Source organism: Nyctereutes procyonoides, unplaced genomic scaffold (assembly GCF_905146905.1).
Source record: "Nyctereutes procyonoides isolate TBG_1078 unplaced genomic scaffold, NYPRO_anot_genome, whole genome shotgun sequence".
Classification (NCBI taxonomy): Eukaryota; Metazoa; Chordata; class Mammalia; order Carnivora; family Canidae; genus Nyctereutes; species Nyctereutes procyonoides.
Window position 1 is genome coordinate 62,552,374 of NW_026575052.1, and position 26,471 is coordinate 62,578,844.

The 26,471-nt window shown below is 44.3% G+C and overlaps 1 protein-coding gene and 1 pseudogene across 2 annotated transcripts; one reads left to right on the forward strand and one right to left on the reverse strand.

Annotated features, from left to right (window-relative positions):
• Nucleotides 1-209: 209 nt before the first annotated feature.
• On the reverse strand, nucleotides 210-19,602 carry LOC129513588 (phytanoyl-CoA dioxygenase, peroxisomal-like). Of its 2 annotated transcripts, XM_055331740.1 has the most exons (9): nucleotides 19,249-19,602; nucleotides 17,478-17,536; nucleotides 15,511-15,621; nucleotides 14,729-14,897; nucleotides 11,375-11,456; nucleotides 8,968-9,149; nucleotides 5,620-5,769; nucleotides 2,865-2,999; nucleotides 210-520 (listed from the first exon to the last, which is right to left on the reverse strand). In XM_055331740.1, the coding sequence occupies exons 1-9, from the start codon at nucleotides 19,321-19,323 to the stop codon at nucleotides 467-469; spliced, it is 1,017 nt and encodes a 338-aa protein (XP_055187715.1). In that variant the 5' UTR covers nucleotides 19,324-19,602; the 3' UTR covers nucleotides 210-466. The 2 variants fall into 2 exon arrangements, with proteins under 2 accessions (XP_055187715.1, XP_055187716.1); XM_055331741.1 differs by lacking the exons at nucleotides 17,478-17,536; nucleotides 19,249-19,602 and adding an exon at nucleotides 16,762-16,767.
• On the forward strand, nucleotides 6,846-8,587 carry LOC129513590 (40S ribosomal protein S26-like; annotated as a pseudogene).
• Nucleotides 19,603-26,471: the final 6,869 nt, after the last annotated feature.

The window sequence follows — 26,471 nt, forward strand, 5'->3', positions numbered from 1 at the left end:
CCACCTTTGTCCTCACTCCACAATGCCCTTCATTAAACGCGTGTGTAGAGGACAGTGTTCTAGATCTGAGAAGACTCTCATGCCATGAAATCAGTGGGTGGTGATTTCCAGAAGAGGGATGCAAAAAAGTCAGCAGACCCTGAGTTTAGAGCATTCCTTCTTGCTTGGGCAAAGAGCTAACTGAATGAAAGTAACTGAACACACTTAAATTAGACATCGGTGACCTTTATTAGGTGCAAAGTAGTATTCCTGACGACAGTAATAGGCCAGTGTTACATCTGTTCATCCATTAAAGCAACAGCCCCTCACCCAGAGCTAACCAGATACCATAAAGTTCCCTGTAAGTGCGTTGTGATCTTCATAACAAGTGACAGGAAACATTAGGACAGCTCATTAATAAAACATGTTCCATAGGCGTCTTGATTCCTTTTGGTTTCCTCTCAAAGAGCTCCAGCAGGCGGCTACTTCAAAGGTTGATCCTTCTTCCTTTCACCAGCCGGGCTCGATATCTAGACACCTCCTGGAAATAAAGCCAAATACAGTGAGTCCATGGAACACTGGGAATGTGTTCAGCATAAGACAAGGTAGATTTCTAGCATCTACCAATAGTTAAATAGAAAAATTCTCCACAATGATCCAATCAGTAAATAAACCATATTCTAAGACTCCCAATAATTTACTTGCCAGTACGATCTAATTTAGATTTTACTATCTAAAATTGTGTTGAACAGGGGTGCCAAGGTGCCCAGTGGTTGAGCATCTGCCTTTGTCTCAGGTAATAAACCTGGGATCTTGGGATGAAGTCCCTCATTAGGTTCCCCAAAGGGACCCTGCCTCTCTCTCTATGTCTCTGCCTCTCTGTCATGAATAAATAACAAAAATCTTTAAAATAAAATAAAGCAAAATAAAATAAAATCGCATTGAACAAACTGAGAGAGCCAGACGCCAGTCAGCCTGTGCCGATTGGTGCTCCTGTTGACTACGGGTGTCCTCAACAGGCTTAGCATGCTGTTTGGTCAAGAAGACCTGTATTCCTTGTCTGGCTCTCCTTTAGCCACTCGCTGCCTCATCTAGAGTGATCTGCTCCTCAGTGAAAATCAGGTCATGATTTGGTATTGGGTTGATTTGGTATTATTGCTTTGTTCTTAATCAAACAACTGAGACTTTTGATTCAACAAACTTTCTGGTTTCTTGTTTATTTTTGAGCAGACAGCAAGGTCTGGTGGAACGCTTAATTTCAGAATTCAACCTGACTCTGAAATGTAGCTCTGTCACCTGCATCACTTCTGGTAGCCTCTTGGACTTTTCATTTTCTCCTTAAGAGCGTGGAGGGCGGGGCACCTGGGTTGCTCAGTCAGTTAAGAGCCCAACTCATCTCAGGGTGGTGGGATGGACTCCGGGTTGGGGTCCTGGCTCAGTGGGGAATCTGCTGGAGATTCCCTCCCTCTCCTTCTGCCCGGACCCCCACCTCCTGCTCACGTTCTCTCTCTCTCTCTCTCTCTCTCTCTGTCTCAAATAATTGAAAGAAATACTGGAGGCAGTTCATTCATTTACAACCCTGACAAACTGCTAACACAACATATGCTTTTTTTTCTGCTGCAAGAATCAGTGTGTTGCCCGGAAGCCCCACTTGACAAAAGAGGATGCCTTCATAAAAGCGTTTTAAAAACTGGGCAAAGAGAGAAGGACAAGACTTCCCACCATCGGCAAATGTGAAATGAGAGCCTCTTCTGATATGGGGTAGATTCATAGGTTCTAAAGGGAGAAGGGGCCAAGGGGGAAGTAAGATTCTTCAGCTGGGAATGAGTTTCACAAGTTGATTCCCAGTGGCCCAGTAGCGTAGTGCTGGTGTGCGGTACTCTTCACAGTACTAGAGGGGCCGAGTTATCATTACATTCAGTCTACGTGGAGGTCCTGTCACCCCCTAGGAAACACATATATTGGTGATTCCTGCAAATTGGAACATAGGATCAGCTTCTTGGTTCGGAGGCTAAAATGTCTTTGTCTACCAGGCAAATATGTTTATTTCTTTGGCTTGACTGTAATTTGTCTGGGGATCAGCAGCAGCACTGAAGGCCCACTAGCTACATGCAACTACTTTACAAGTGTTGTGTATTAAGTAGCAAAGCATATGAAATAATGTCTCATGTCCCCTCTTGATAAGCATCAGTGGTTTCTGCCATCAGCTCCATGGAACCCCAGATGCTAACTGACCCACACAGAAACCTGCTTGAGAATTGCTTCTGGGACAGTTATTGGATCTGCATATATGTAAATACTCTGTTGTAGAGAAATTAAGGGAGGCCTATGGGTAACACCCCAAACCTTTAACTTTCCTTATGTGCATTCAGAAGGTGGCTTTTGTCGTTCACTTGCTCTCCTCCAGATCTGCTGTTTCCTTTCCTACCTGCCTGTTCTGGAACAGGATAGCCTACACAGCACAGGGCGGCCAAAAGACATAAAGAAGTCTGGGATGCTCAGGTGGCCCACGTGGGGGAAGCAAGTATTAGCTGAAATTCCAAGGTGATTATCAGCGGATCTCAGCAAGGCTTCTGCAAGGTGCTCTAAACAATGCACATTATACTTCCAAATTAAACCAGGTAGCTAGAGTGCCTTGGTGACTCAATTAAGGCTCTACCCCTTGTTCTCAAGGTCCTGGAATTATGTTTTGTTTTTTTTTTGGAATTATGTTTATCATCAGGCTCCCTGCTCAGAGTAGACTCTGCTTCACCCACCCCCCACATTCATACTCTCTCTCTCCCTCAAGTGAATAAATAATATCCTTTAAAAGTAAACCAGATATGAGAATTATCAAGTATCTGAAGGAGAAAAGAAGTTTAACGTGTCATCTCACCCAAACATACCTTCAGGCTGGTGTCTTTCGGAATTCCATATAATTTATGTCCAATCCCTACAATATCCCTCTCAGTGACATCTTGACTGGTGCCTTTCACATCGATGTAGTGGCAGTCAGCACTGGCGAAATGGCAGGAAATTGCCTGTACAGGGTGAAATGATTAATATTGGGGGAGAAAAAAATCTGTTAACAGCAACAACCAAACAGAAAGACTTCTTTTAGAACATCAGCTAGTTCACTAGCATTTGATTTCCAGAATGTTCCATCGTGTCTTGGATTAGTCTCTTTGGGGTTCAGTATCTTATCTCCCCCCAGGTACAGCTAAAGGCTGACTGAGAAATTCCAAGAGGTTTTAAGCTCCCTGGGATACCTGTTTTCAAAATGGGCAGACAACATAATGACAACAGTAAGAGGACTTTAAACTTTTTAACATGTGATTTATCTAGCAAGTGCATGTCCTCGAGTCCTAAACAGGAATGGGTTCCAGGGTTCTTCATCCTCTTCTTAGTCACAGAAGTTAGTTACTCAGCTGAGTTTGTGGTGCTTTGTTATTTTAATGTCTAAAGATCAAGAAAAAAAAAACCACACAAAATACCTTGCGAAGGAAAATAATATACACACCCACCCCTGTCAAATCAAAAGAACATTTGAAGTCCAATAGCATTCATATACGGCACTCATCTTGTTTCCTTCTGAAGGTAAGAGGAGGTTACTTGGTTCTCCCCATTCTTAAAAAGGTTATCAGCAGATAAACTTAAAAACTCACTTTCCTAGTCGCATGTTAGTTCTCTTGAGGTCACCTCACTTCTCAGAAGAGCTGCCTGCTTTGCTCACAACATGAAATTTCTAGACAGTGGAGTTATAAACTCCATTTCCCATGGAAGTCCCCACACACACCAAGGAGTAGTGACACCTGAGGCCAGAGGGGATGAGTACATTATATGTGTTTTTAAGTCTCTTTTGTAAGGGTCCATCTTTTCTCAAATAAAGTAGTTGAAAATTGCAAAGTTAGGATATTATCATTCACATTACTTGGTTTTCTTATTATTTACCTTTTAGTTTCATACAGGAATCACTTTACTATACTATATTTTCAGGTTTTGACATGAGATCTTTTGGTATGTAGTTATCCTACTCAGTTTATAATCCTGATCATATAGATAGTAATATAAGGGGATCCCTGGGTGGCTCAGCAGTTCCGCGCCCCCGCCTTCAGCCCAGGGCGTGATCCTGGAGACCTGGGATCAAGTCCCACATCAGGCTCCCTGCATGGAGCCTGCTTGTCCCTCTGCCTGTGTCTAAGCTTCTCTCTCTCTCTCTCTGTGTCTCTCATGAATAAATAAATAAAATCTTTCAAAAAAAAAGTAATATAATTTTCTAACTCATACAGACTTTCAGACTATTTGTCTTAGCATCCCGTTTTTACACACACATACACATAAAATTCCATTTTCATGTCAAGTTGAATTTTGACACCAAGAATACATGATAAAAGGCCCAAATTCATGAATCCCAAAGACATTCACATTATTTATGTCCTTGTGGCTGTACCCCTGATTGTAGAGTTCTGAGGGTCATGCTGGTGGGGAGTCTGATCTAAGAAACTAATTTTAAATATAAGTATTTAAAATTTTGGCATTAAAAAAATTTGGCATTGTGTTCATAACAGATATTTTTTGCACTGATTTTGATTTTCTAAATACTGCCTTAAACTATCATTTAACTTGATTGTTGAGGTTTTTTAGCACCATCCCCCGACCTCTGTTACATTTTCCCTGGAGGAGAGGGCTTTCTTGCCTCACCCTCATCCTGGCCCTGTTGATCTGGTGGAAATATGAATGAATAGAAGATGAAACCTGGTAGCTAACCCTGCACCTAGGGAGACAATGAGTGTGTTGATATGACAAACTGGCACGCTTCACTCAACCCCAAAAAACCCCAATATATCGTAATAAGAGCCATGTAGTGTGGGTAATGTCAGTCAACAGTACTGTCAGATCTGCTGAATATTTGAGAAGAGAGAAATCTGGGAATATGGGAAATTTTGTCAAATTTTAATATAAAATGAAATCAATAGATTTTTAATACATTCTGGGGATAAGGGGTAAAAATAAGGCTGGCTGCTAAATCTGATTTCTGGGCAGCCAAATCAATATCAAAGCTATTATAAACTGCCGTCATAAATGGTTCCTATATCCATTTCCCATTTTAAGATTTTAGTACATCAGCCATTGTTTCTGTCTCCAGAAGCACAAGCTGTGGGCTACCAAGTATGTTCTTTCTCTGAAGCAATTCTATGACTGTTCCTAATTCAGGATCAGTAGGATTGGGAACCTGAGGTCTCATGGCCTCCTACTGATAACTTAGCAAAAAAAGCATGAGGTATCAAATATATTTCCTGGTAAATAAACCAGAGCAAGAGCAGTTTATTTTTATTTTTTTTAAAGATTTATTTATTTATTTATTTATTTATTTATTTATTTATTTATTTATTTTTTGAGAGAGAAAGAGAGAGAGAGAGGTAGAGACACAGGCAGAGGGAGAAGCAGGCTCCATGCAGGGAGCCTGACGTGGGACTCGATCCCGGGACTCCAGGATCACACCCCGGGCTGCAGGCGGCGCTAAACCGCTGTGCCACCGGGGCTGCCCCCAGAGCAAGAGCAGTTTAGTTAAACATCACAAATCTCATAAAGTTTCACATATCTTGACATTTTTGCTTCTAACCTATTCGTCTTTGGAAAGCACAGTGATGTAATGCATACCTTGCGGTATCCTTGAGTTTTGTTCCAGCCAGATCCGTGGATGAGCAAAGGATGAAAGAAAACGGTGTCTCCCTTCTCCATCACAAGGTGCACGCGGGGGCTGTTTTCATCATAGTCCTGGATCCCATAGAACATTAAGTTCACGCCCCCCTAGAACACACAAGAGAACCCAACTCTGTATTTGAGGAACCCAATGACTAAAAATTTTATCAATGACTCATTAGGAAAAGCAAAGGTTTCCTAAGTTCTTCCAAGAGAAAAAGATAGATTCTTAAAAGGTACTGCAAATATACAAAAGCTTCTCAGATGTGTGGCTGTGAAAGTCACATTATGATATTAAAATCATGGATTTAGGGAGGCAAAGGAAGATGCTGAAATTTCTTCTTACCCTTCATAACTGAATTATAAATGAGGTCTAGATCAACGTTGCATTTTGTAGTTAACATGGAAGATCGCCTTTCAAGCCTGAATGTATAATCATCGTTTCCCAGGATGATATATTTTTGTAAAGATTTTACTTATTTATTCATGAGAGACACACAGAGAGAGGCAGAGACCCAGGCAGAGGGAGAAGCAGGCTCCATGCAGGGAGCCCGATGTGGGTCTCGATCCCGGGACCCCAGTGTCAGGCCCTCCCTAGTCCAAAGGCAGGCACTAAATCGCTGAGCCACCCAGGGATCCTCTCTTTCCCAGTATGATATTCTCCTCACCTAGAACTTTGCCTGAACCATTCTTCTATAACTCAAGAGTACCTCTAAGAAGCAAACTGTTCTCCCAAACCAGCAGAGAGTAAATCTCTATTTTTCTCAGCTCAGAAAGCACTGATGTCACATCCATAATTAAGAAGAAAAACTTTGGGGATCCCTCCATAGCCCAGCGGTTTAGCGACTGCCTTTGGCCCAAGGCGTGGTCCTGGAGTTCCAGGATCGAGTCCCACGTTGGGCTCCCTGCATGGAGCCTGCTTCTTCCTCTGCCTGTGTCTCTGCCTCTCTCTCTCTGTGCGTCTCTCATGAATAAATAAATTCTTTAAAGAAAAAAAAGGAAAACATTGTGTTTTTTAAAATAACTATTTCAAAATCAGTTATTGCATTGCATTAAGTAATGGTTATGGGGGGAGGACGGCATCACATTCCCCTTCCTGAGGCTATGCCACATTCTCCTGGGGAAAGGACTGCTTTCCTGCTGGACTTCATTGGGGCTTTGATCCAGTGTACTTCTCTCCTGGCCAGGGTGGATACATGATCTAAGCTAAGTCAATCTGACCTTCCTCTGTGGTCACTTTGGATCTGAGCAGAGGATGGAAGGCACTGGTTATAGTCAAAGTTCAGTTGCTCCCACCAGGTTCAGTTCCCACCTCCACTTTCCTGCTCATCAGAGCTAGCCAGCCTTTCCATGGACTCAGCAGGTACCTGCTACCCTCCAAAACACTCCCCTTGGCTTAAGTCAGCCACAGCCCACTTCTGTTGTCCGCACCAAACTTTCCCTAAACCTCAATTCAGTTGATGAATCTTATAGTTTCAGATTTTATATCAGAATCCAGACCCAAATATTTTCTTTGGCACTAATCTTCAGTGCAAGAATCTAACTAATTAAGACAGAAGGCCTGAAAGCCATATACTTCCTACAGATAACATCCATTGTTCCTGCCTTAACAACCCATGCTCTTCCCATTCTGACCATCATTGTGGGGTTTCAAGACCTTATTGTCTCATACCTAAAACACTTACCACCTCCTCTCTGGTTTCTCTGCCTCTGGACTCTCACCTCCAGTATATTTTTCTCTAGGCCTCTAGATTATCATTCTTGAAGAACGAATTTGATCTCACCATTCATGGGCTCAAAAGCTTTCTGTACTCTTCCAACATCACTAGCTCTATCCATACACCATGCAACAGTCATGCAATGGAATACTACTCATTCTTCCCCAGAGTCAAGTACTAACTTCATGTTATATAATGCATTCATGAAGGGTGCGTGACAAGTACTTGGCACTTGACATTGGATTGTGGTATTGCAAGTGTTTGTCTTACTTCTTCAATTAGGCTTGATAATCTCAGATCCTATACAGCACCTACCAAAGCTCCCTACACTGATCAGCTTTCTAACACTTCATGAAGGAAAAATGGTTATTTTACCTGACATCCTTGAATCGTCCCTGATTCTAATTCCAAATCCTATAACGATGTTTTATTAAGAAGGAAATGCCAAAAAAAAAAAAAAAAAAGAGAGAAGGAAATGCCATCTCAATGTTAAAGCTCTTTATGGACACTGATTGAAATCAAAACAAAAAGTATTCTGGCTCTCAGTCCCGTGCCCAAGATGGCTAAGAAAAGAACGAATAATGGTCGTGCCAAAAAAGACCGTGGCCACATGCAGCCTATCCGCTGCACCAACTGCGCCCGTTGTGTGCCCAAGGACAAGGTCATTAAGAAGTTCATTCTTCTGAACATAGTGGAGGCCGCTGCTGTCAGGGACATTTCTGAAGCAAGTGTCTTCAATGCCTGTGTGCTTCCCAAGCTGTATGTGAAATTACATTATTGCATGAGTTGTGCCATTCACTGCAGGTAGTCAGGAATCGCTCTTGTGAAGCATGGAAGGACCGAACACCCCCACCCCAATTTAGACCTGCAGGTGCTGTCCTACAACCTTCACCGAAGCCCACGTAAGGAGCTAAGTCCTTTTTTTTTTCAACATGTTAATTTTAGTGTGTGTGTGTGTGTTTAATATTTTATTTATTCATGAGAGAGGCAGAGACACAGGCAAAGGGAGAAGCAGACTCCCTGTGGGGGGTCCGATGTGGAACTCGATTCCAGGACCCCAGGGTCACGCCCTGATCCAAAGGGAGATGCTCAACCACTGAGCCACCAGGTGCCCCTGTGTGGCTCTGTTTTGAGTCCAAATCTGCTTCATTGTAATTTTCTGTATCCTTCTTGCCTCATTAAACCTCCATCCAAGCCTCTCTGTCCCCCAGCCTTACTCTCAAGGAGCTAGGTCCTTAACAACTGAAAAAAAAAAAGTGTTCTCCAGAAAAAAAATAAATGGCGATAATACTTTAAAATATATATATATATATTCTGGTTAAGATTTCTCCTCTAGGGGCGCCTGGATGGCTCAGTCAGTTGGGGGTCCAAGTCTTGATGCCAACTCCAGTCATGATCTCAGGGAGCGAAGTTCAAGCCACTTATCTGACTCAGCAGAGTCTGCTTGCCCCTTCCCCTTCCCCTCTATCTCTCCCCCACTCCTCTCCCACGTGCTTGTGCTCTTTCTCTCTCTCTCAAACAAATAAATAAAATCTTAAAAGAAAACAACGACATAAAAAGGTAAGCTTCCTCCTCTAACGAGACATACCTCCCAGTTTGGATAATCGTGTGGCTTCAGAGAGCCTTTGTGTGTGCCTGGAAGCACACACAGGCAGCCATTGTTCCTGTCGATGTGCTCCATGGCTGTCCAAGCACAGACAATTTTATTGCTGGGCCTGAAGGGGAAGTAGTGCAGATCCTGGTGCAAGGGATGGCGGGATGTCTTCTTGCCTGAAACAGAACCTGCTGTTAACACACACTTGCATCTCAGATTTCATCTCTTTTGCCTGCAAAACCTACAAAACCCAAAGAAGTGAAACAACATTACAGAAAATCAGTCCAGAGAGGTAAGCATCAAATTTGAATATCAAATCCACAGGGCGACTCCAGATCCTCTACTTTTTTTCTGGGTTCCTGGGAGCCGAGGACATACTGACACACAGCATTCACTAGCAATTCATACATGTCATGAATCCTTTTCTTTTTTCATGTCATGAATTCTATTGTGTTTTATTCCTTTGTAATTGTGGTTTGGGCATAGAACCTAGTATTCAAAAAAAAAAAAGTTTGAGTAATTGAAGAGAGTAACCAAATTGTTGGTTCGCAGTCAGCCTTCTAAGTGGCTGATACAAAAAATATCAGTTAACTAAATTAATAAAAGGTCTCCAAAAAGTACATCACAGAATGAGATGCACTTGGCGTACAATCACTATGGAGAGTCAGAGATCTCTCAGCCATTTTTATGTTTCTCCCTATTTTCCACTCTGAATCTGGTGCTCCCCCATCCCCAACCCGACGTCTCTAAACAAGACATCCAGAGTAGGAAAGATTTGGTGATGTTAATTAAGCTACAGGCCTGTCAAATAAAGTTCTCCTGGCTCTTTTTCTCCAGAAAAAGTGGGAAAGGATAAAGAATTTTGAAGGATCAGTTTATTACAGGTAGAGCAGAATTTCTCAGCCTGGCCCAAGAGCTGGGGATGGCTTCAAAAGTGCAGATTCCGGGGATCCCTGGGTGGATCAGTGGTTTGGCGCCTGCCCTCGTGCCCAGGGCGTGATCCTGGAGTCCCACTATCGAGTCCCACATCAGGCTCCCTGCATCTCCCTCTGCCTGTGTCTCTGTTTCTGTCTTTCTCTCTCTCTCTCTCTCTCTCTCTCTCTCTCTGTGTGTGTGTGTGTGTGTGTCTCTCATGAATAAATAAGTAAAATCTTTTTTAAAAAATGCAGATTCCTTGGTGCACCTGGTTGGCTCAGTCAGTTAGGCATCTGACTCTTGATTTCAGGTCAAGGCTTGATCTCAGGGTCGTGAGTTCAAGTCCTGCATTGGGCTTCACAAAATCTTTTTAAAGTACACATTCCTGGGTTTTAACTCGCAAATCACTTTCTTTGGTAATGAGATCTTAGGAGCTACATTTGAGCAAGCACAAGGAATTTTTAAAAGCAACCGTAGTTTGTGATTTATAAATATAGTTTTAATTTTGTTAGTAATAATAATGTCTTCAATCAGGAAAGCAGAATTCATGCTATCATAAGTGAGAATGGTTAACAAAGCTTAGAGGTAATGGTTATAATAATAGCAACTGATGGTATATGAACAGTCATGTTTATGAAATCACTTTTGAGAAGCAAGCCAGTCTTCTGAAAATCCAAGTAATAATTCTACAGTTAATATCTGAAATAACTGGGCAGCCCCAGTGGCTTAGCAGTTCAGTGCCGCCTTCAGCCCAGGGCCTGATCCTGGAGACCCGGGATCGAATATCACGTTGGGTTCCCTGCATAGAGCCTGCTTCTCTCTCTGCCTTTCTTAAAAAAAAAAAAAAAAAAAAAAAGATTTATTTATTTATTCATGATAGACACACACACACACAGACACACACAGAGAGAGAGAGAGAGAGGCAGAGACACAGGCAAAGGGAGAAGCAGGCTCCATGCAGGGAGCCCAACGTGGGACTCGATCCCGGGACTCCAGGATCACGCCCTGGGCCAAAGGCAGGCACCAAACCGCTGAGCCATCCAGGGATCCCTCTCTCTGCCTTTCTCTCTCTCTCATAAATAAATAAATAAAATCTTTAAAAAATATATCTGAAATAACTATTCTACTTCACTATTATGTGTGCTGTTTTGAGACATGAATAAAAGTATATAAATATTTATTTATCAAAGTTTAACAGTTGGGGATCCCTGGGTGGCTCAGCGGTTTAGCGCCTGCCTTTGGCCCAGGGCAGGGTCCTGGAGTCCCGGGATCGGGTCCCGCATCAGGTTCCCGGCATGGAGCCTGCTTCTCCCTCCTCCTGTGTCTCTGCCTCTCTCTCTATCTGTGTGTCTATCATGAATAAATAAATAAATCTTAAAAAAAAACAAAAACAAAACAAAGTTTAGCAGTTATACACATAGCTATAGTTGGAACGCTTGAAACTTCCTGGGTTTTTTTTTTCCTCTTTGAAATAAGAGCCCTTTACCGGAATCTGGTGGTTTGTTTATCAGCATTGTATGCATGGCCATAATATTGGGTCCAGTGAAGCACTCCACATATTTCAGAATCTAAGAGAAAAGAAGAAAAAAAGTTTCACAAGAAATCAAATAAATAGGCCCATGGTACAAAGTACAGTATTCTGTACAAGAGCCAGGATGTCAATAGTTATACAAAACACTTGGTAGAAGTTCCTGGGTGACTCAGCTGGTTAAGCATCCGACTCCTGATTTCAGCTCAGGTCATGATCCCAGGGTCATAGGATCATGGGCTAGGTTGGGCTAATTCAGTGGTGAGTCTACTTGTGTTTTTCTCCATCTGCCCCTCCCTACCAAGAATACATATTTTTAAAAAACTGTTGGTATGTCACAACATTGCAAACAAAGAATGAAAAAGTCAGCACTGGAAATTTGCAACACTCAATTAAACAGGCTCTTTCAAGCCAGTTGGAAACTGGATCACTTTTTCTTTTTTTTTTTCTTTTTTTTTTTTTTTTTTTTTTATAAATTAATTTTTATTGGTGTTCAATTTACCAACATACAGAATAACACCCAGTGCTCATCCCGTCAAGTGTCCCCCTCCGTGCCCGTCACCCATTCACCCCCACCCCCCGCCCTCCTCCCCTTCCACCACCCCTAGTTCATTTCCCAGAGTTAGAAGTCTTTATGTTCTGTGTCCCTTTCTGATATCTCCCACACATTTCTTCTCCCTTCCCTTATATTCCCCTTCACTATTATTCATATTCCCCAAATAATGAATCACTTTTTCTATGAGAATGGGATGAGTTTCTCTCAGCTTTCGACTGAGAAGGACAGGAATACCCTTCTTTCAACTGAAACTGTCCATAGATGCCCAGGGAGAGGACACCTTTCTCTTTCCCTCACGGAGATTCTTCATAAAATGGGACCGTCAGGGGCACCCGGCTGGCTCACAGATTGAGCGTCTACCTTCAGCTCAGGGTGTGATGATGGGGTCCTGGGATCAAATCCCCCATTGGGCTCCCTGCAAAGAATCTGCTTCTCCCTCAGCCTATGTCTCTGCCTCTGTGTGTGTGTGTGTGTGTGTGTGTGTGCGCATCATGAATAAATAAATAAAATCTTTAAAAAAAAAAAGAAAGAGAAAAAAATGAAGGGATGAGAGGCCCCAACACACGTGTAACTGCCATGCAGAGCCCAGGAGACAAAAGAACAGCAACAGGGGGATACTTCACACTCAGGCCACCTCCCTTTCCACAGCTCTTCACTGAGAGCTACAAACCAGACAGTGATAGAAAAGGACACGCAGCAGGGAGTGAGATGAGCAGGTCCCTCCTCCCATGGCGTCTATATTCTGTTGGAAGGATGTTAAATAATGACATGGGCACTGGTGCTTGACACCAAGGTGCAGTTACAGAGTATGAGGGAGCGGAGGCGAGGTGGGGAGGCTGAATTTGACCAAAGGTCTGGCAGCGGGTGTGCTCCCTCCTACATCTGAGTGCTTTCCTCCCTAGTGTAGGAAAGCACTCAGCTTTGCATGCCTACCACCTGCCAGGGGCTTTATGTGTCAGCCACTTAAGTCTCACAACAATCCCTGAAAAGTAATGCCCCCTGGAATTTTTTTTTTTAAAGATGTCATTCATTTATTCATGAGAGACACACACACACTCACACACAGAGGCAGAGACACAGGCAGAGGGAGAAGCAGGCTCCATGGAGCCCGATGCGGGACTCAATCCCTGGACCCTGGGACCACACCCTGGGCCGAAGGCGGTGCCAAACTGCCAAGCCACCTGGGCTGCTCTGCCCCCTGGAATTAATGATGCTTTAAAGAATCATTAGCTTGCAGAATTGCCCAAGTTGGCAGAGCCAATTGGAATGGATGATATTCCATCTCCAATTCTGTCTGACTCTAAAAATAAGGCCTCTTCTACTGCTTTCTCACTATTTTATCTTATGTATAAGGAATATTGGCAACTTGAGCATGAAACACTCAAAATGGTACCAAAATCCTAGGAGTTAGGCCTCATACTTGTTTTTTTTTATAAAGGGTATAACCTTTTAGGATTCCCTTAGGCAAGTATTTTCTTTTCCTGTTTTTTTGTTTGTTTGTTTTGTTTTTTTAAGATTTTATTTACAGAGAGAGGCAGAGACATAGGAAGAGGGAGGAGGAGCAGGCTCCATGCGGGGAGCCCAAAGCAGGTCTGATCCCGGGACTCCGGGACCGTGCCCTGAGCCAAAGGCAGACACTCAACTGCTGAGTCACCCAGGCATCACTTTTTTTAATATAATCTCTATCCCAACGTGGGGCTTGAGCTCACGACTCACATGCTCCACCCAGCCAGGCCAGCCCAGCATCTCCTACCAGTATTTTCTAAACTTCAGTGACTCAAGAGCCATTTTACCATTTCTAGCATTAGTGACAGAACTACCCAATATTAGCCAATAATTTCCCTAAATTAAATCATGTCTTATCCTGATTAATAATATTCCTGAAGTCATAGGTAAGATGCGCTGGTTACTTTTTCCAATACACATTGAAATAAATACCCAACTACTATATCATCCCCACCTCCTAAAAATCATTGCATGAACCAGCAGGTGCATGGTGCACATTTGAGAACAGTGGGAACCCTGGAGGCCTCATTGTGATTCATCTAACGCAAGTTGCCTCTAACTTCAAGCTTTTCTTCCCTGATCGATGCTCACAAGTTCCATTTCCATTGCAAGACTTGAGGTTGGGAAGAATAGATGATTCAGGGGCCATGTGCCCCTTTGTCCCCAACGCAAGAGGCTGGACATGATAAGTGGCCTGCCTGTACAGTCTTCTCTCATGAGGAAAATATTCTTTCTTTTTTTTTTATCATTTGTTTAAAGAATTTTTTAAATTTTAAGTAATCTCCACACACAACCGGGACACTAGGGTGACTCAGTGGTTGAGCCTCTGCCTTTGGCTCAGGGTGTGATCACAGTCCAGGTATCAGATCCGGCATCGGGCTCTGTGTGAGGAGTCTGCTTCTCCCTCTGCCTATGTCTCTGCCTCTCTCTCTATGTCTCTCATGAATAAATAAATAAAATCTTTAAAAAATAATAAAAATAAAACTAAAAGCATTTGAAATAAATGGTTCATAAACTGTGGTACATTGATACAATGGGATGCTATGCAGAAGTTTGCAAGTATGATATAGATATAGATAGACAAGTGATAATATGTAAGTCACATGGGAAGATGTCAGATCTATTATAAGTGGACAACACACAGTGACAACCAGTTTGTTCCCGTGTTACACAAAGGTGGGAACCCTGGAGGCTCATCATGATTAGGCTGTTAACCTAAAAACAAAGAAAACACAGAAAGGTTCTCCAACCTCAGGGAGAGTGCAGTATCTGAAGAGTTCCTTGTCTTCTTGGAAGTCTTGGACCTTTGAAATCATCCTTTCACTTGGAATATATTCTGATTTTGCAATGGACACATCTCTCATTATCATCATTTGTTCTGGTTTCACCTCCCCTCTGCAGATCCTTTCAAACTGGTCCCTAGGAAATGAAATCAGCAGATGATGTCATTACTGCAGGCTCCAGGCACCTGCCTGGCCAGTTCTGTGGAAAGATCCACAAAGACTGAGGAGATGGTGTCTTTGCACCAAGTTGACCTCCAGGCCAGGCTGAGCAGCTCTGAGCATAGGGAGGAGGAAATGGCCAGCTCACAAGCCCCTGCCTCCTCACTGTGAGGCCAGAATTCGCTGTGAGAACTCACATCTTCCTTAACCTAAGAAAACAGTGGGGAAAATCTGTGATTTGGTTGCATCTGAGTAACAATGGCAAATACTTCTCTCCTCCATTCCATGGACCAGGCCCGGTTGGAAGCACTCTGCGTCTTTTACCTTATTCAGTCCTCACAACAACACTAGGGCTCAGTACTATTATCCCCATTTTACAGATGAGAAATGAGAGGCGTGGAAAGTAAGTTGCACCAGGGCACACAACATTTAGTAGAAGGGCTAAGATTAAAGCCAGCCCTTTTTGTTCCCAACCACTTCCCAAGGAACCAGTCCCTGAAAACTATCTGAACATGCACACGCTACCCTTACCCATGTTCCCATTGCAAACATACAACATATTTCTGTAAAATAATGAAAGGTTACTGTACCTAAAGCGTTGAATGTCAGCATCAGACACCAAATTTTTAATGACAAGAAACCCATTTTCTTCATAAAATTTTCTCTGTTCTAGGCTTAGAACAGCATTATGCTGAGTATACCTAAAGAAAAGATAAATTTCAAAGAAGTCCAACCGAAAAATCACAACCCAACACTATGTATCAAGATCTTGTGAAATGTTTCTACTACTCATCCACCCAGCATTTGTATTTTTTATTTACTTTAAGAAAATAATTTGAGCATTAAAAAAAAAAAAAGTCAGGGATCCCTGTGTGGCTCAGCGGTTTGGCGCCTGCCTTTGGCCCAAGGCATGATCCTGGAGTCCTGGGATCCAGTCCCGCGTCAGGCTCCCAGCATGGAGCCTGCTTCTCCCTCTGCTTCTCCCTCTGCCTATGTCTCTGCTTCCCTCTGTGTGTCTATCATAAATAAATAAATAAATCTTAAAAAAAAAAAGTCGTGGGTTTTTTTTTTTTTAAGTTTGTTTATTTTTTTTAGTATTCTCTATACTCATCGTGGACTTCTAACTCATGACCCCGAGATCAGGAGTCACATGCTCTTCAAACTGAGCCAGCCAGTCACCCCAATCTGAACATTTATTTAAAAAACGTTTAGGGGCACCTGGGTGGCTCAGTGGTTGAGTATCTGTCTTTGTTTGGCTCAGGTCGTGATCCTGGGGTCCTGGGATCAAGTCCTGCATCAGGCGCCCTACAGAGAGTCTGCTTCTCCCTCTGCCTATGTCTCTGCTTCTCTCTCTGTGTCTCTCAAGAATAAATAAATACAACCTTTAAAAAAAAAAGGTTTAAATCCAAAACATTAACTACCGTCACAAAAAAAACAGAAGAATACTTAATTACTTATATCTATTCAATGGGATAGGTAGTACTCAGGCATTAAAGTGAAGAGCATATACCCTGGGGTGGCTTAGCCGGTTAAGTGCCAACTGGTAATTTCCCGTCAGGTCATGATCTCACGGGTCCTGAGATTGAGCCCCACGAGGTGCTACGGGCTCAGGGGGGAGTCTACTTGAGATTCTCTCCCTCTGTCCCTCCTCTCAGTCGCTATCCCTTGTGCTTTCTCTCTCTTAATTAAATAAATCTTTAAAAAAAAATGAAGAACTTAATAGCATGGACAGTGCTTATAATAGTATAGTTATATTTATGCAAAACCAAGACACACACTACTTGAAAAAAATGAAAAGAAATCATAAAAAACACATTATTTAAGTGATTGCCTTTATGTAGTGGAATTGTGGATGATTTTTTAAAATTCCTTTTATTTCTCTGATTTTCTAATTTGTTCTGTAAGGAATATGTATGGCTTTTTGGTGGGAAACAAATCCAATAGATTTTATATTTCAATTTTTATTTTATGGGATGCCTGGGTGGCTTAGTAGCTGAGCATCTGCCTTTGGCTTGGGGCGTGATCCTGGAGACGCTGGATTGAGTCCCGCATCGGGCTCCCTGCATGGAGCCAGCTTCTCCCTCTGCCTGTGTCTCTACCTCTGTCTCTCTCTCTGTGTCTCATGAATAAATAAATAAAAAATCTTTTTAAAAAATTAAAGTCAAGGTCTTCAACATTTTCCCTGGGTTTAATTAGAACAAGTCCTGGCAACAGAAGATTTCTATAATGAATATTTTTTTAATTTTATTTATTCTCTTTAGGGAGGGAGGAAGGGAGGACAGGTGGGACAGGGTGAGGAGCAGATGGAAAGGGGCAAGCAGACTCCCTGCTGAGCACAGAGCCCTCCATGGGGCTCCATCCCACCATCCTGAGACCATGACCTGAGCAGAAATCAAGAGTCAGACACTTAACCCACTGAGCCACCCAGGCGCCGCACCCCCTGTGTAATAAATTCACCAGGCAACATGATATGTTGTATTTTATATCCTAATTCCCACTAGAAAAAGCTGAATATATGTATATCATATGGTTTTTAATGACCATTAGATCTACTTACTGGAATTGTGGAGGATGGGAGCTGTTTGGAGACACAGCCCCCGAAGTGGGGTAAGCTACCTACGATATGAATTAAGGCAAATAAAATTAAATTTCAGAGTCAGCATTTTCTGGAACCCACAGTTGGCCCTGGATTAGCCCTCATCCGGGAAGACACGCAGAGCTGATGACAGGTATGCACCCTTGCTTCCATCATTTCATTTCACAAAATCCTGAGGAGGGGCTGGAAGCCCCAAGACCTTTATCAGCATTCCTGCTGCCCAGAGCAGGTGGCCTAGACCCCTGGGCTCAGTAACTGGTCCAAGGTCACCCAGCAGAGAATGGCTGAGCCCACACTTGAGCCATCACTGTCTCCTTCATAGATTTCCCTAGTTTATTCTATGTGACTATTCCTTCCACTAAACTGCTGAACAAATAAACATTGTAAGGTTCATGTCTAACAGTGAAGAGCAATGTACTCTTCAAAAGAGGTATTGAAGTTAGTGGCAGTCCAGACCAAAATAGGAGAAGGAGTATGGCTCGTTAAAAAATTAAACAAATAAAGAGTCTATTAGATCAACAGGCTCCACTCCAGAGCTGAGCTAGAAACAGGAATCAGATGCCTCATGGACTGAGCCACCCAGGGGCCCATGATATCAAATGTTAACAGTCGTACCAGATTGGACCCAGTTATCCCTAGTCCCAGTATGTTGGTGCTTCTCACTGTTGGGCATGTATCCGAAACAAGTGAAAACAGATGGCTGGGCCCCACTCCCAGGTGTTTGGAGTCCAGGGTCAGAGATGAGCCTGGAATCTGCCTTTCTAGCAAGTTTCCAGCTGCTGTTGACGGTGCCCGTCCCGGGAACACACTGCTTTAGTTGAATGGCTTCGGTCAAGGCTGTGCCTCTCCCCTGGCCTGGGTTTCTGCTTTCTGGCCCGTCGGATGAGATCTCATCATCAGCCTTGTGGGAGGGCGGCTGGACTCTCGTTTACCGCCGCATCGAGGCTTGGAACTCAGAGCAATCCTACAACAGCCAGTCTCATTTGTAGGAAAGATTTCAGGACCCTGCCCTCAGCAGGACAGAGACTAGTCCCGCGGCTGAAGGGAAAGTCGCGCGCAGCGTTTCCCGGGCTCCCCGAAGTGGCCCCCAGAGGGATCAGGAGACCCGGTTCTATCCGGCAGTTTGGTGTCCCTGTCCTGCAGCGACGTGTCCTGGATGCCACAGCAGTGGCGCCCACGGCGCCTGCGAGCTGCCCTTGCCCTCGTGAAGGCCGAGGCCGAGGCCGCGGAGAGCGCGGGCCCCTGGGCTTGGCGGGCGGCGGGGCGGCGGGCGGCGCACGCAGGTCCCGGGCGGGAGGGGAGCGCCGGGGCCGCGGCCAGAGCGGGCTCCCCCGCGGAGGGGGCCGGCCCGGCCCGAGGGTCCCGCTGCCGCCCGCCCGGCCGCCCCGGGCAGCTCCGCGCTTCGCCTTTCCCGGGCTCCGGGCGGCCGCGGCCAGAGGCCCGGGGAGCTGCGCGCACGCCGCCTGCTCTCCGCCCGCAGCGCAGGGCCCCGGGCCCGGGACGGCGCGGAGGCCGGGGGCTGGGGGCGCGCATCAGCCCCGGGGCCCGCACTGCCCGCGCCCTCCGGGCGGCCGGACGCCCCCTGCTGCCTGCCCCCCTGCCCCCCTGCCCCCCTGCCCCCCGCCCCGGGCGCCCGGAACAGGCGGGACCATCACGGGGACGCGGGCGCCGACCCAGGGGACCCTGGAGGCCACCGCCCCTGCAGCCCGAGCTCCCGCAGCCCAAAGGATACGCCGGCCCCGGCCGAGGGCTGGCCGAGGTGTCCCAGCACGACGCGCAGGCGGGCGGCTGCCTGGCACTGGTTCATGGCCCGGCAGGAGGCGGCTCAGCAGGGCCTCGGGCCTCGGCCTCGGTCCGGGCGGCGGGCGGAGCGACGAGCAGATGTAGGTCGGAGGAGGGCGTGGAGCTCCCGGAGTCTGCGTCGTGCGGAGATGCCCCGGGCCTCCTGGGTCCCGGCACTGGGCGCCCCGGGCGGAGAGGATGGATGCCCGCACACCCTGCTCCTCCGAGATCGCAGAGATCCTCACTGCCTCCCAGAGCAGGGCAAGTGCTTTCAAGGGCTTCTAACCCGGTGAAGGTCGCCCAGGGAGAAATGAGCCAACACATGACCCACGCTCCCAACTGGGACTTTCAGTCGGCTTAATCCCACGTGACGGTGCCCGTCCCTGTGCAGATGCTCTGACAATTCACATGGTCGTTCACCTGGACAAGTAACGTGCTGATCCAAAGAGGAATTTGGGGATCCAGTCTGAGGTAGCCGAAACATATTGGCTTCTCATTCAAGAAAAAGAAAATCCCTGAAGGAATGATTCTGTGAAGCTAGTGTGATCCACAGTCTAGTATTATTTTAAATTTTCTTTAAAAAATAGAAATGAAAGAAAATAGAAATGATTTTTCTTTTTTTTTTTTTTATTTTTATTTATTTATTTATTTATGATGGTCATCACAGAGAGAGAGAGAGGCAGAGACAAAGGCAGAGGGAGAAGCAGGCTCCATGCAGGGAGCCCGACGTGGGACTCGATCCCGGGTCTCCAGGATCGCGCCCTGGGCCAAAGGCGGGCGCCAAACCGCTGTGCCACCCAGGGATCCCTCTTTTTCTTTTTTTTTTAAGTTTGTTTTTTAAGTAACCTCTTCCCCCAACCTGGGAATCCAACTCAACACCACAACATCAATCTATGATCCACCATGTGCCCCTTTCTTCCTTTCCCTTCCCCCTTCCCCTTCCCCTTCCCTTTCTCTTCCCCTTCCATACTATTTTCCATAATGACTATAAGAACTAGAAATTGTTTCTGTAATATCTTTTCCATCCAGTCTCTGCAGATGATCGACATAGCATCTCATTGGTTCTTTTCTTCCTTATTTTTATCATTGTTTCGTTGTCTTAAAGAGGTACACCAGGAATGTCTCACTTTAGAAGCATGTTATCATTTGTTTAAAAAGATTTTACTTATTAATTTGAGAGAGAGAGAGAGAGAAAGCAGGGGGGAGGAGCAGAGGAGGAGGACAGGCGGCCTCTAAGCTGTGTGCAGAGCCTGAGATCATGACCTGCGCTGAAATCAAGATTCCGATGCTTTAAAATTAATTGATTGATTGATTAGCTTAAAAAGAAAAGATTCAGGGCAGCCTGGGTGGCTTAGTGCCACCTTGGGCCCCAGGTGTGATCCTGGAGGCCTGGGATCAAGTCCCACATCGGGCTCCCTGCATGGAGCCTGCTTCTCCCTCTGCCTGTGTCTCTGCCTCTCTGTGTGTGTGTCTCTCATGAATAAATAAATAAAATATTTAAAAAAAAAGATTCAGACACTTAACCAACTGAGCCACTCAGGCACCCCTAAACATGTTATGACTTCTTAACTGATGTCTTTTTAAAAAATTATTATTATTATTATTTTATTTTTACATGAGAGAGGTAGAGACCTAGGCAGAGGGAGATGCAGGCTCCTCACAGGGAGCCCAAGGTGGGACTCAAACCCTGGACCTCGGATCACACCCGGAGCTGAAGGCAGATGCTCAACCGCTGAGCCAGCCCGGTATCCCTCAAGTGCTGTCCCTATATAACGTGGTGAACTGCCATCCTCACGGAGAAAAGCAAGCCAGGACTCAGAATTGTTAGCTGCTGCCTATTTCATCTGAGGCAGGGTGGAGAATCGTCAGCATCCAGAGCAAGGCTTGCCTTCACCTCACCTTCGGGTTCTCTATTATTTTTACATGATTCCTCCTTACCCAGACTCTCAAATCTGATTGACAGCAATGTCCTGATCCTTCCCTCAGTAGCTCTTAACCTCATCTCTCGCAGATTGATCATCACAGGCGGGCCCCCAATCCTGAACTCGTTGATTGGATTGCCAAGGGTTTTCAGGAGAGGCACTTCTGTGTATCATAGTTAAAAATGAAGTATCTGGCCCTTGGCAGGTATAGGAAAGAGAATCTCCATCTTTCGGATTCCTAAAAGGTGCTGCTCCTGGACTGGGCCTGGGTGACTAGGTGAGTCCTTATTGCCGTCGTGTGGTGGAAAGTGGGTACTACTAGGAAGGAGAAAATGTAACGAGTTCAGGCCAAAGCAAATTATATGGGGGTCAAGACCCTTATCCACACAGGCCCTGAACCGTTACTGGCCTTCCAGACCATTGGGAAAGACAGTGAGATGAAACTACCTACACCTGTAGTTTTAATGTTCCCCCAAAATACCCCCGTTTTACAAGTGTGTGAAAATCCCTGCCCTCTCTACCCTAAGGTGTTTTACAATGGATCTGTTTAAGTTTATAGTTGTTATAAAAGATGAAGGAAATCTTTGAATGCTTCCAAGTATTATCTAACTTTTTAAAATCAGAGGATGCTGGGTTTAAAATTTTTCATTTAAGATCCCATGGGGAATTAGAACTATAATTTCTCCTTAGGTAACTTGATGAACGTTCCTAGTTTTTAAAAATAGCAATTTGGATTATTTGGAAATTCCCTAAGTAGGCATCTTTAATAACTGTGCTATTAAAATAAAAATGTTTTAGAACAATTGAAATAGAACACCATGAAACATAAGCATGATCGCAAGAATGATCATTTCTTTCTCCTTCAGCATTTGGTAATTATTCATTTCTTAGTAATGTTGGAGCAATGTGCTTGAGATTGAGTCCCACATCGGGCTTCCTGAGACGAGCCTGCTTCTCCCTCTGCCTGTGTCTCTGCTTCTCTCTCAGTGTCTCTCATGAATAAATAAATAAAATCTTGAAAAAAAAAGATTTATTAATAATGACCATATTTGACCAGCTAAGAAAAAAAATAGCATGATCTAAGAACCTTGAATTTAATTGCTCAAGAGTTGTGCACCCTTAAGACAATTTTTTTAAAGATTTTATTTTTAAGTAGTCTCCACACACACAGCTCAAAGTCACAACCCGGAGACCAAGCATTGCATGCTCCATCAACTGAGCCAACCAGGCACCCCAAATCAATTTCATGATATGAATGAGAAATTGCAATCAGTCCCAGATTCAAAAATGCCAATCCTTCTTGAGAAGAATAGATGATCATAGCCAGGTAATTTAGTACCAAGTTTTATTTTTTCTTTAATTTTTATTTATTTATGATAGTCACACAGAGAGAGAGAGAGAGAGGCAGAGACACAGGCAGAGGGAGAAGCAGGCTCGATGCACCGGGAGCCCGACGTGGGACTCGATCCCGGGTCTCCAGGATCTCGCCCTGGGCCAAAGGCAGGCGCCAAACCGCTGCGCCACCCAGGGATCCCTGAATAAAGTATTTTAAAAAAATCTTCAAATCTTGGGGCACCTGACTGGCTCAGTCAGAGGAGCATGCCACTCCTGATCTCAGGCTCATGAGCTGGAGCCCCACATGGGGCGGGGAGATTACTTAAATAATAGAACTTAGAAAACTCCTCAAATTTTATTAGCTAGGGTATGGACATACAATATCTAGGTTTTCAACATTCCGAGGATTAGCATTCAACAAAACTTAAGGTGAATGGACTGGACACAGGAGTATCTTCAAAAATTGTCTGTATTTCAGTGACTGAGTATACCAACGAAAACTATATTCGGGTTAACATGAATGGGGATATTTCTGATCTATGATTGGAAATTATGATAGGAAATTATGTCCAGGATCTATTAACTGAGAATAAACATGTTGCACAACCATATATATGACTATATATGAGAACACGCCAATTTTTTTTAAAGATCTATTTATTTTAGATTGAGAAAGACCGAGAGCACAAGCAGGGGGAGGGGCAGGGGGAGAAGGAGGAGAGAAGCCGACTTCCCACTGACTGGGGGAAGACTGACTCTAAAATCATGAGCTGAACCAAAATCAAGAGTCAGATGCCCAACCAGGCACCAGGGTGGCGTCCCTATGCCAGTTTTTTTTTTTTAAGTTCCACCTCTCATTTGGTATTTCTCTTAGTTTTGCTCCCTTCAATTATTTTATACTGTTAGTTCTTTCATCCTATAAAAAGTGCCACGAAAATACTATGGCTAGATTCAAGGCACTCTGATCACCTGAAATCATCTGATCACCTGTGGAGGTCCTGCTCCTGCTGTTTCAGTGTCACAATGTCTGCAATTCATTTATGAGAGTGGCTCTACCAAAACAACAAAGGAATGGCCGTGTGCATACATTATAGACGAGAGAAGGCAGGCGTTGTGGAATATCAACAACTTAACATTTCTAGAAGTATCCATTGTACTACTTTGTTAATTTTAAAATTTTTTCGAAGTAAAAGGTTGGGCATCAGAAATAAATGTCACCCGCATTTTAAGCACCCCACAAACGTAATGGAAGTGGAGTTACTAGATCGATTTGACTGGCTAAGGTGGATGATGGCTATTTAATTTTATGACTTTTAATTTTTTAAGATTTATTCATCTGTTTGAGAGAGACAGAGCTCTCGTGTACCCACACACAGGAGCAGGGAGGGGCAAAGGGAGAGAATCTTCAAAGAGACTCCCCACCTGATATATAGAGCCCAATGTGGGGCTCAACCCCATGACCCTGAGATCATGACCCAAACGGAAACCAAGAGCTGGATGCCCACCTGGCGGAGTGACCCAGGCACCCCTTTATAACTTTAAAAAATGTCCATGTTGGGCAGCCCCAGTGGCCCAGTGGTTTAGTGCCACCCTCAGGGGTGTGATCCTGGAGACCCGGGATCGAGTCCCATGTCGGGCTCCCTGCATGGAGCCTGCTTCTCCCTCTGCCTGTGCCTCTGCCTGTCTGTCTCTCTCATGAACAAATAAATAAAATCTTAAAAAAATGTCCATGTTAACGGTATTATTCTAATATTTGAGAAATCTTTATAGATGTATATCTGATTCCTTTGTTTCTTAACGTGCTAGAAATAGAATCTAGCGTTTTATTTAAAACTTAAACACGAGGGATCCCTGGGTGGCGCAGCGGTTTGGCGCCTGCCTTTGGCCCAGGGCGCGATCCTGGAGACCCTGGATCGAATCCCACGTCGGGCTCCTGGTGCTTGGAGCCTGCTTCTCTCTCTGCCGATCTCTCTCTCTCTCTCTCTCTGTCTCTCTCTCTCTGTGACTATCATAAATAAATAAAAAATTAAAAAAAAACTTAAACACGGTTCATGGATGGACCTAGAAGGTATTCTAAATCAGAGAAAGACATACCATATGATATCACTTGTATGTAGAATCTCTAACACAAAGAAAAAGCAGAAACAGACTCATAAATACAGAGGACTGACAGTTGCCAGAGGGGAGAGTGGAGAGGCGAGGGGCAAAGTGGGTGAAAGGGAGTGGGGGTAAGGCTTCTAGGGATGGACAAGGTAAGATACGGGGAGTACAGGGACAGGGTTTGACTGCTACAATTTTCTTAATTATCCAAAATGGACCAAAGCGGGGCCATGTTCTAGAAACCAACTGTATACAATTCTCTTTTAAGAACTAGGCAAAATACAAGACTTGATCATTAACTTACCGTTTCATAGATCTCCATGAACTTGTAGGTGCATATGCTTATGTTCTTGAAATACAGAATGAAAAATACATTGGCTGTTCTGCAACCACATCATTAGTAGAGTGAATTTTCTATTTCCTTCCACCAAGTGTTGGCAGGCTTCATTATATGCAGTCCTCCCAACCATGAAACTCCCTCCACAGGCAACAGGACTTGGAAGGGCAATCAGATACCATCTGAAACCAATCTGAAAACATCCCGTGTGTATGGAGTCAGAGATCAAATATTTAAGAACTTAAAAATAGGAAATACAGGGCAGCCCGGATGGCTCAGTGGTTTAGCGCCACCTTCGGCCCAGGGCGTGATCCTGGAGTCCCGGGATTGAGTCCCATGTCGGGCTCCCTGCATGGAGTCAGCTTCTCCCCCTGCCTGTGTCTCTGCCTCTGTCTCTCATGAATAAATAAAATCTAAAAAAAAAAAAAAAAAAAAGGAAATACAGGAGACCCTACAGAGAATAGTCCAAGACCTATTCACCCAATGTTCACTCACCTATCCAAAGCAACTGGCAGGTGTGGATTCCAGCACCTCTTGAACCTGTCTAGATATCCAGGAGTACCCTGTCCCACTGATGGCTTCACTTGATGAAGGCCAAGTAAAACCATGGGTCACTGGGTTGAGCCATGTTTAGGTTTAAGACATGGAGACTCAACCAAAGGCAAAAATGGTATTTCCATGCTCCACATTCAAGAATTGGCTTTTGAAACTGTTGGTTTACCTTGTGGACACTGGCATGTTCAACAGTTGCATTGTTCATATGAAGACTTCTAATAAGGAAGGTACAAATTACTGTTGAAAAGTATATTATCTATGCAACCAATACCTCATCTAGGGCAAAAGGGTGCTCTGAGTGTAGGGAATGAGAAGCTCAAGGAGGTAGGTTGGGGGAAATCTAGACCTCACTCTACGTACGCACATACATGTACACACAACACAGGTACGTATCTGAAGCGTCATTATCTATGCTTGCTTTATTACTTCTGAAAATAAAGAAAAGCATCGCAGTGGTAGTAGAGTATAGCTCTTCTGGTCTCTCTTTACAGAATAAAACTGTAAAACTTAGATATCGGTTATAACTCTTTGAAAGGCAACGCTAAATTCAGACCGAAACTGCTGGCTCAAACATCTCAGATCAGAACTTAAAACACTCGCATTTATTCATCATAAGGCATGCAGAACTTGGAGACTACAACGTACTAAGTTATTTCAAAAATATTTAGCCAAAAAGTACATATTGCTTACACAATATTTCAGTTTCTCTTCCTAGACAGAATTACAGTAAAAGCTTCAACACAGCCTGTGCAAATATAACAAGCTGAGCCTTGATATTCCTTGATAGGTAATTCCTGTTGCCCAAAGGAAGAACCTACCTCACCAGGGCCCTGCCCTTTCAGGGTGCAGTAAAAATGCCGTGCATTTTAACAAGCTGTATTTTTGGATGCACTACATCATAGGATTTAAGGAAAACAACTCAAC

Bases quoted from the DNA above. Each gene is read 5' to 3' on its own strand.
- LOC129513588 (XM_055331740.1), bottom strand. From the start codon at position 19,323: ATGAACCAGTGCCAGGCAGCCGCCCGCCTGCGCGTCGTGCTGGGACAC. The intron at 11,457-14,728 runs GTTGGAGAACCT...CTTTTCTCTTAG, and splicing joins GATACTGCACTCTCCCTGAG to ATTCTGAAATATGTGGAGTG. The intron at 5,770-8,967 runs GTATGTCTCGTT...TGTGTGTTCTAG, and splicing joins ACGATTATCCAAACTGGGAG to GGGGGCGTGAACTTAATGTT.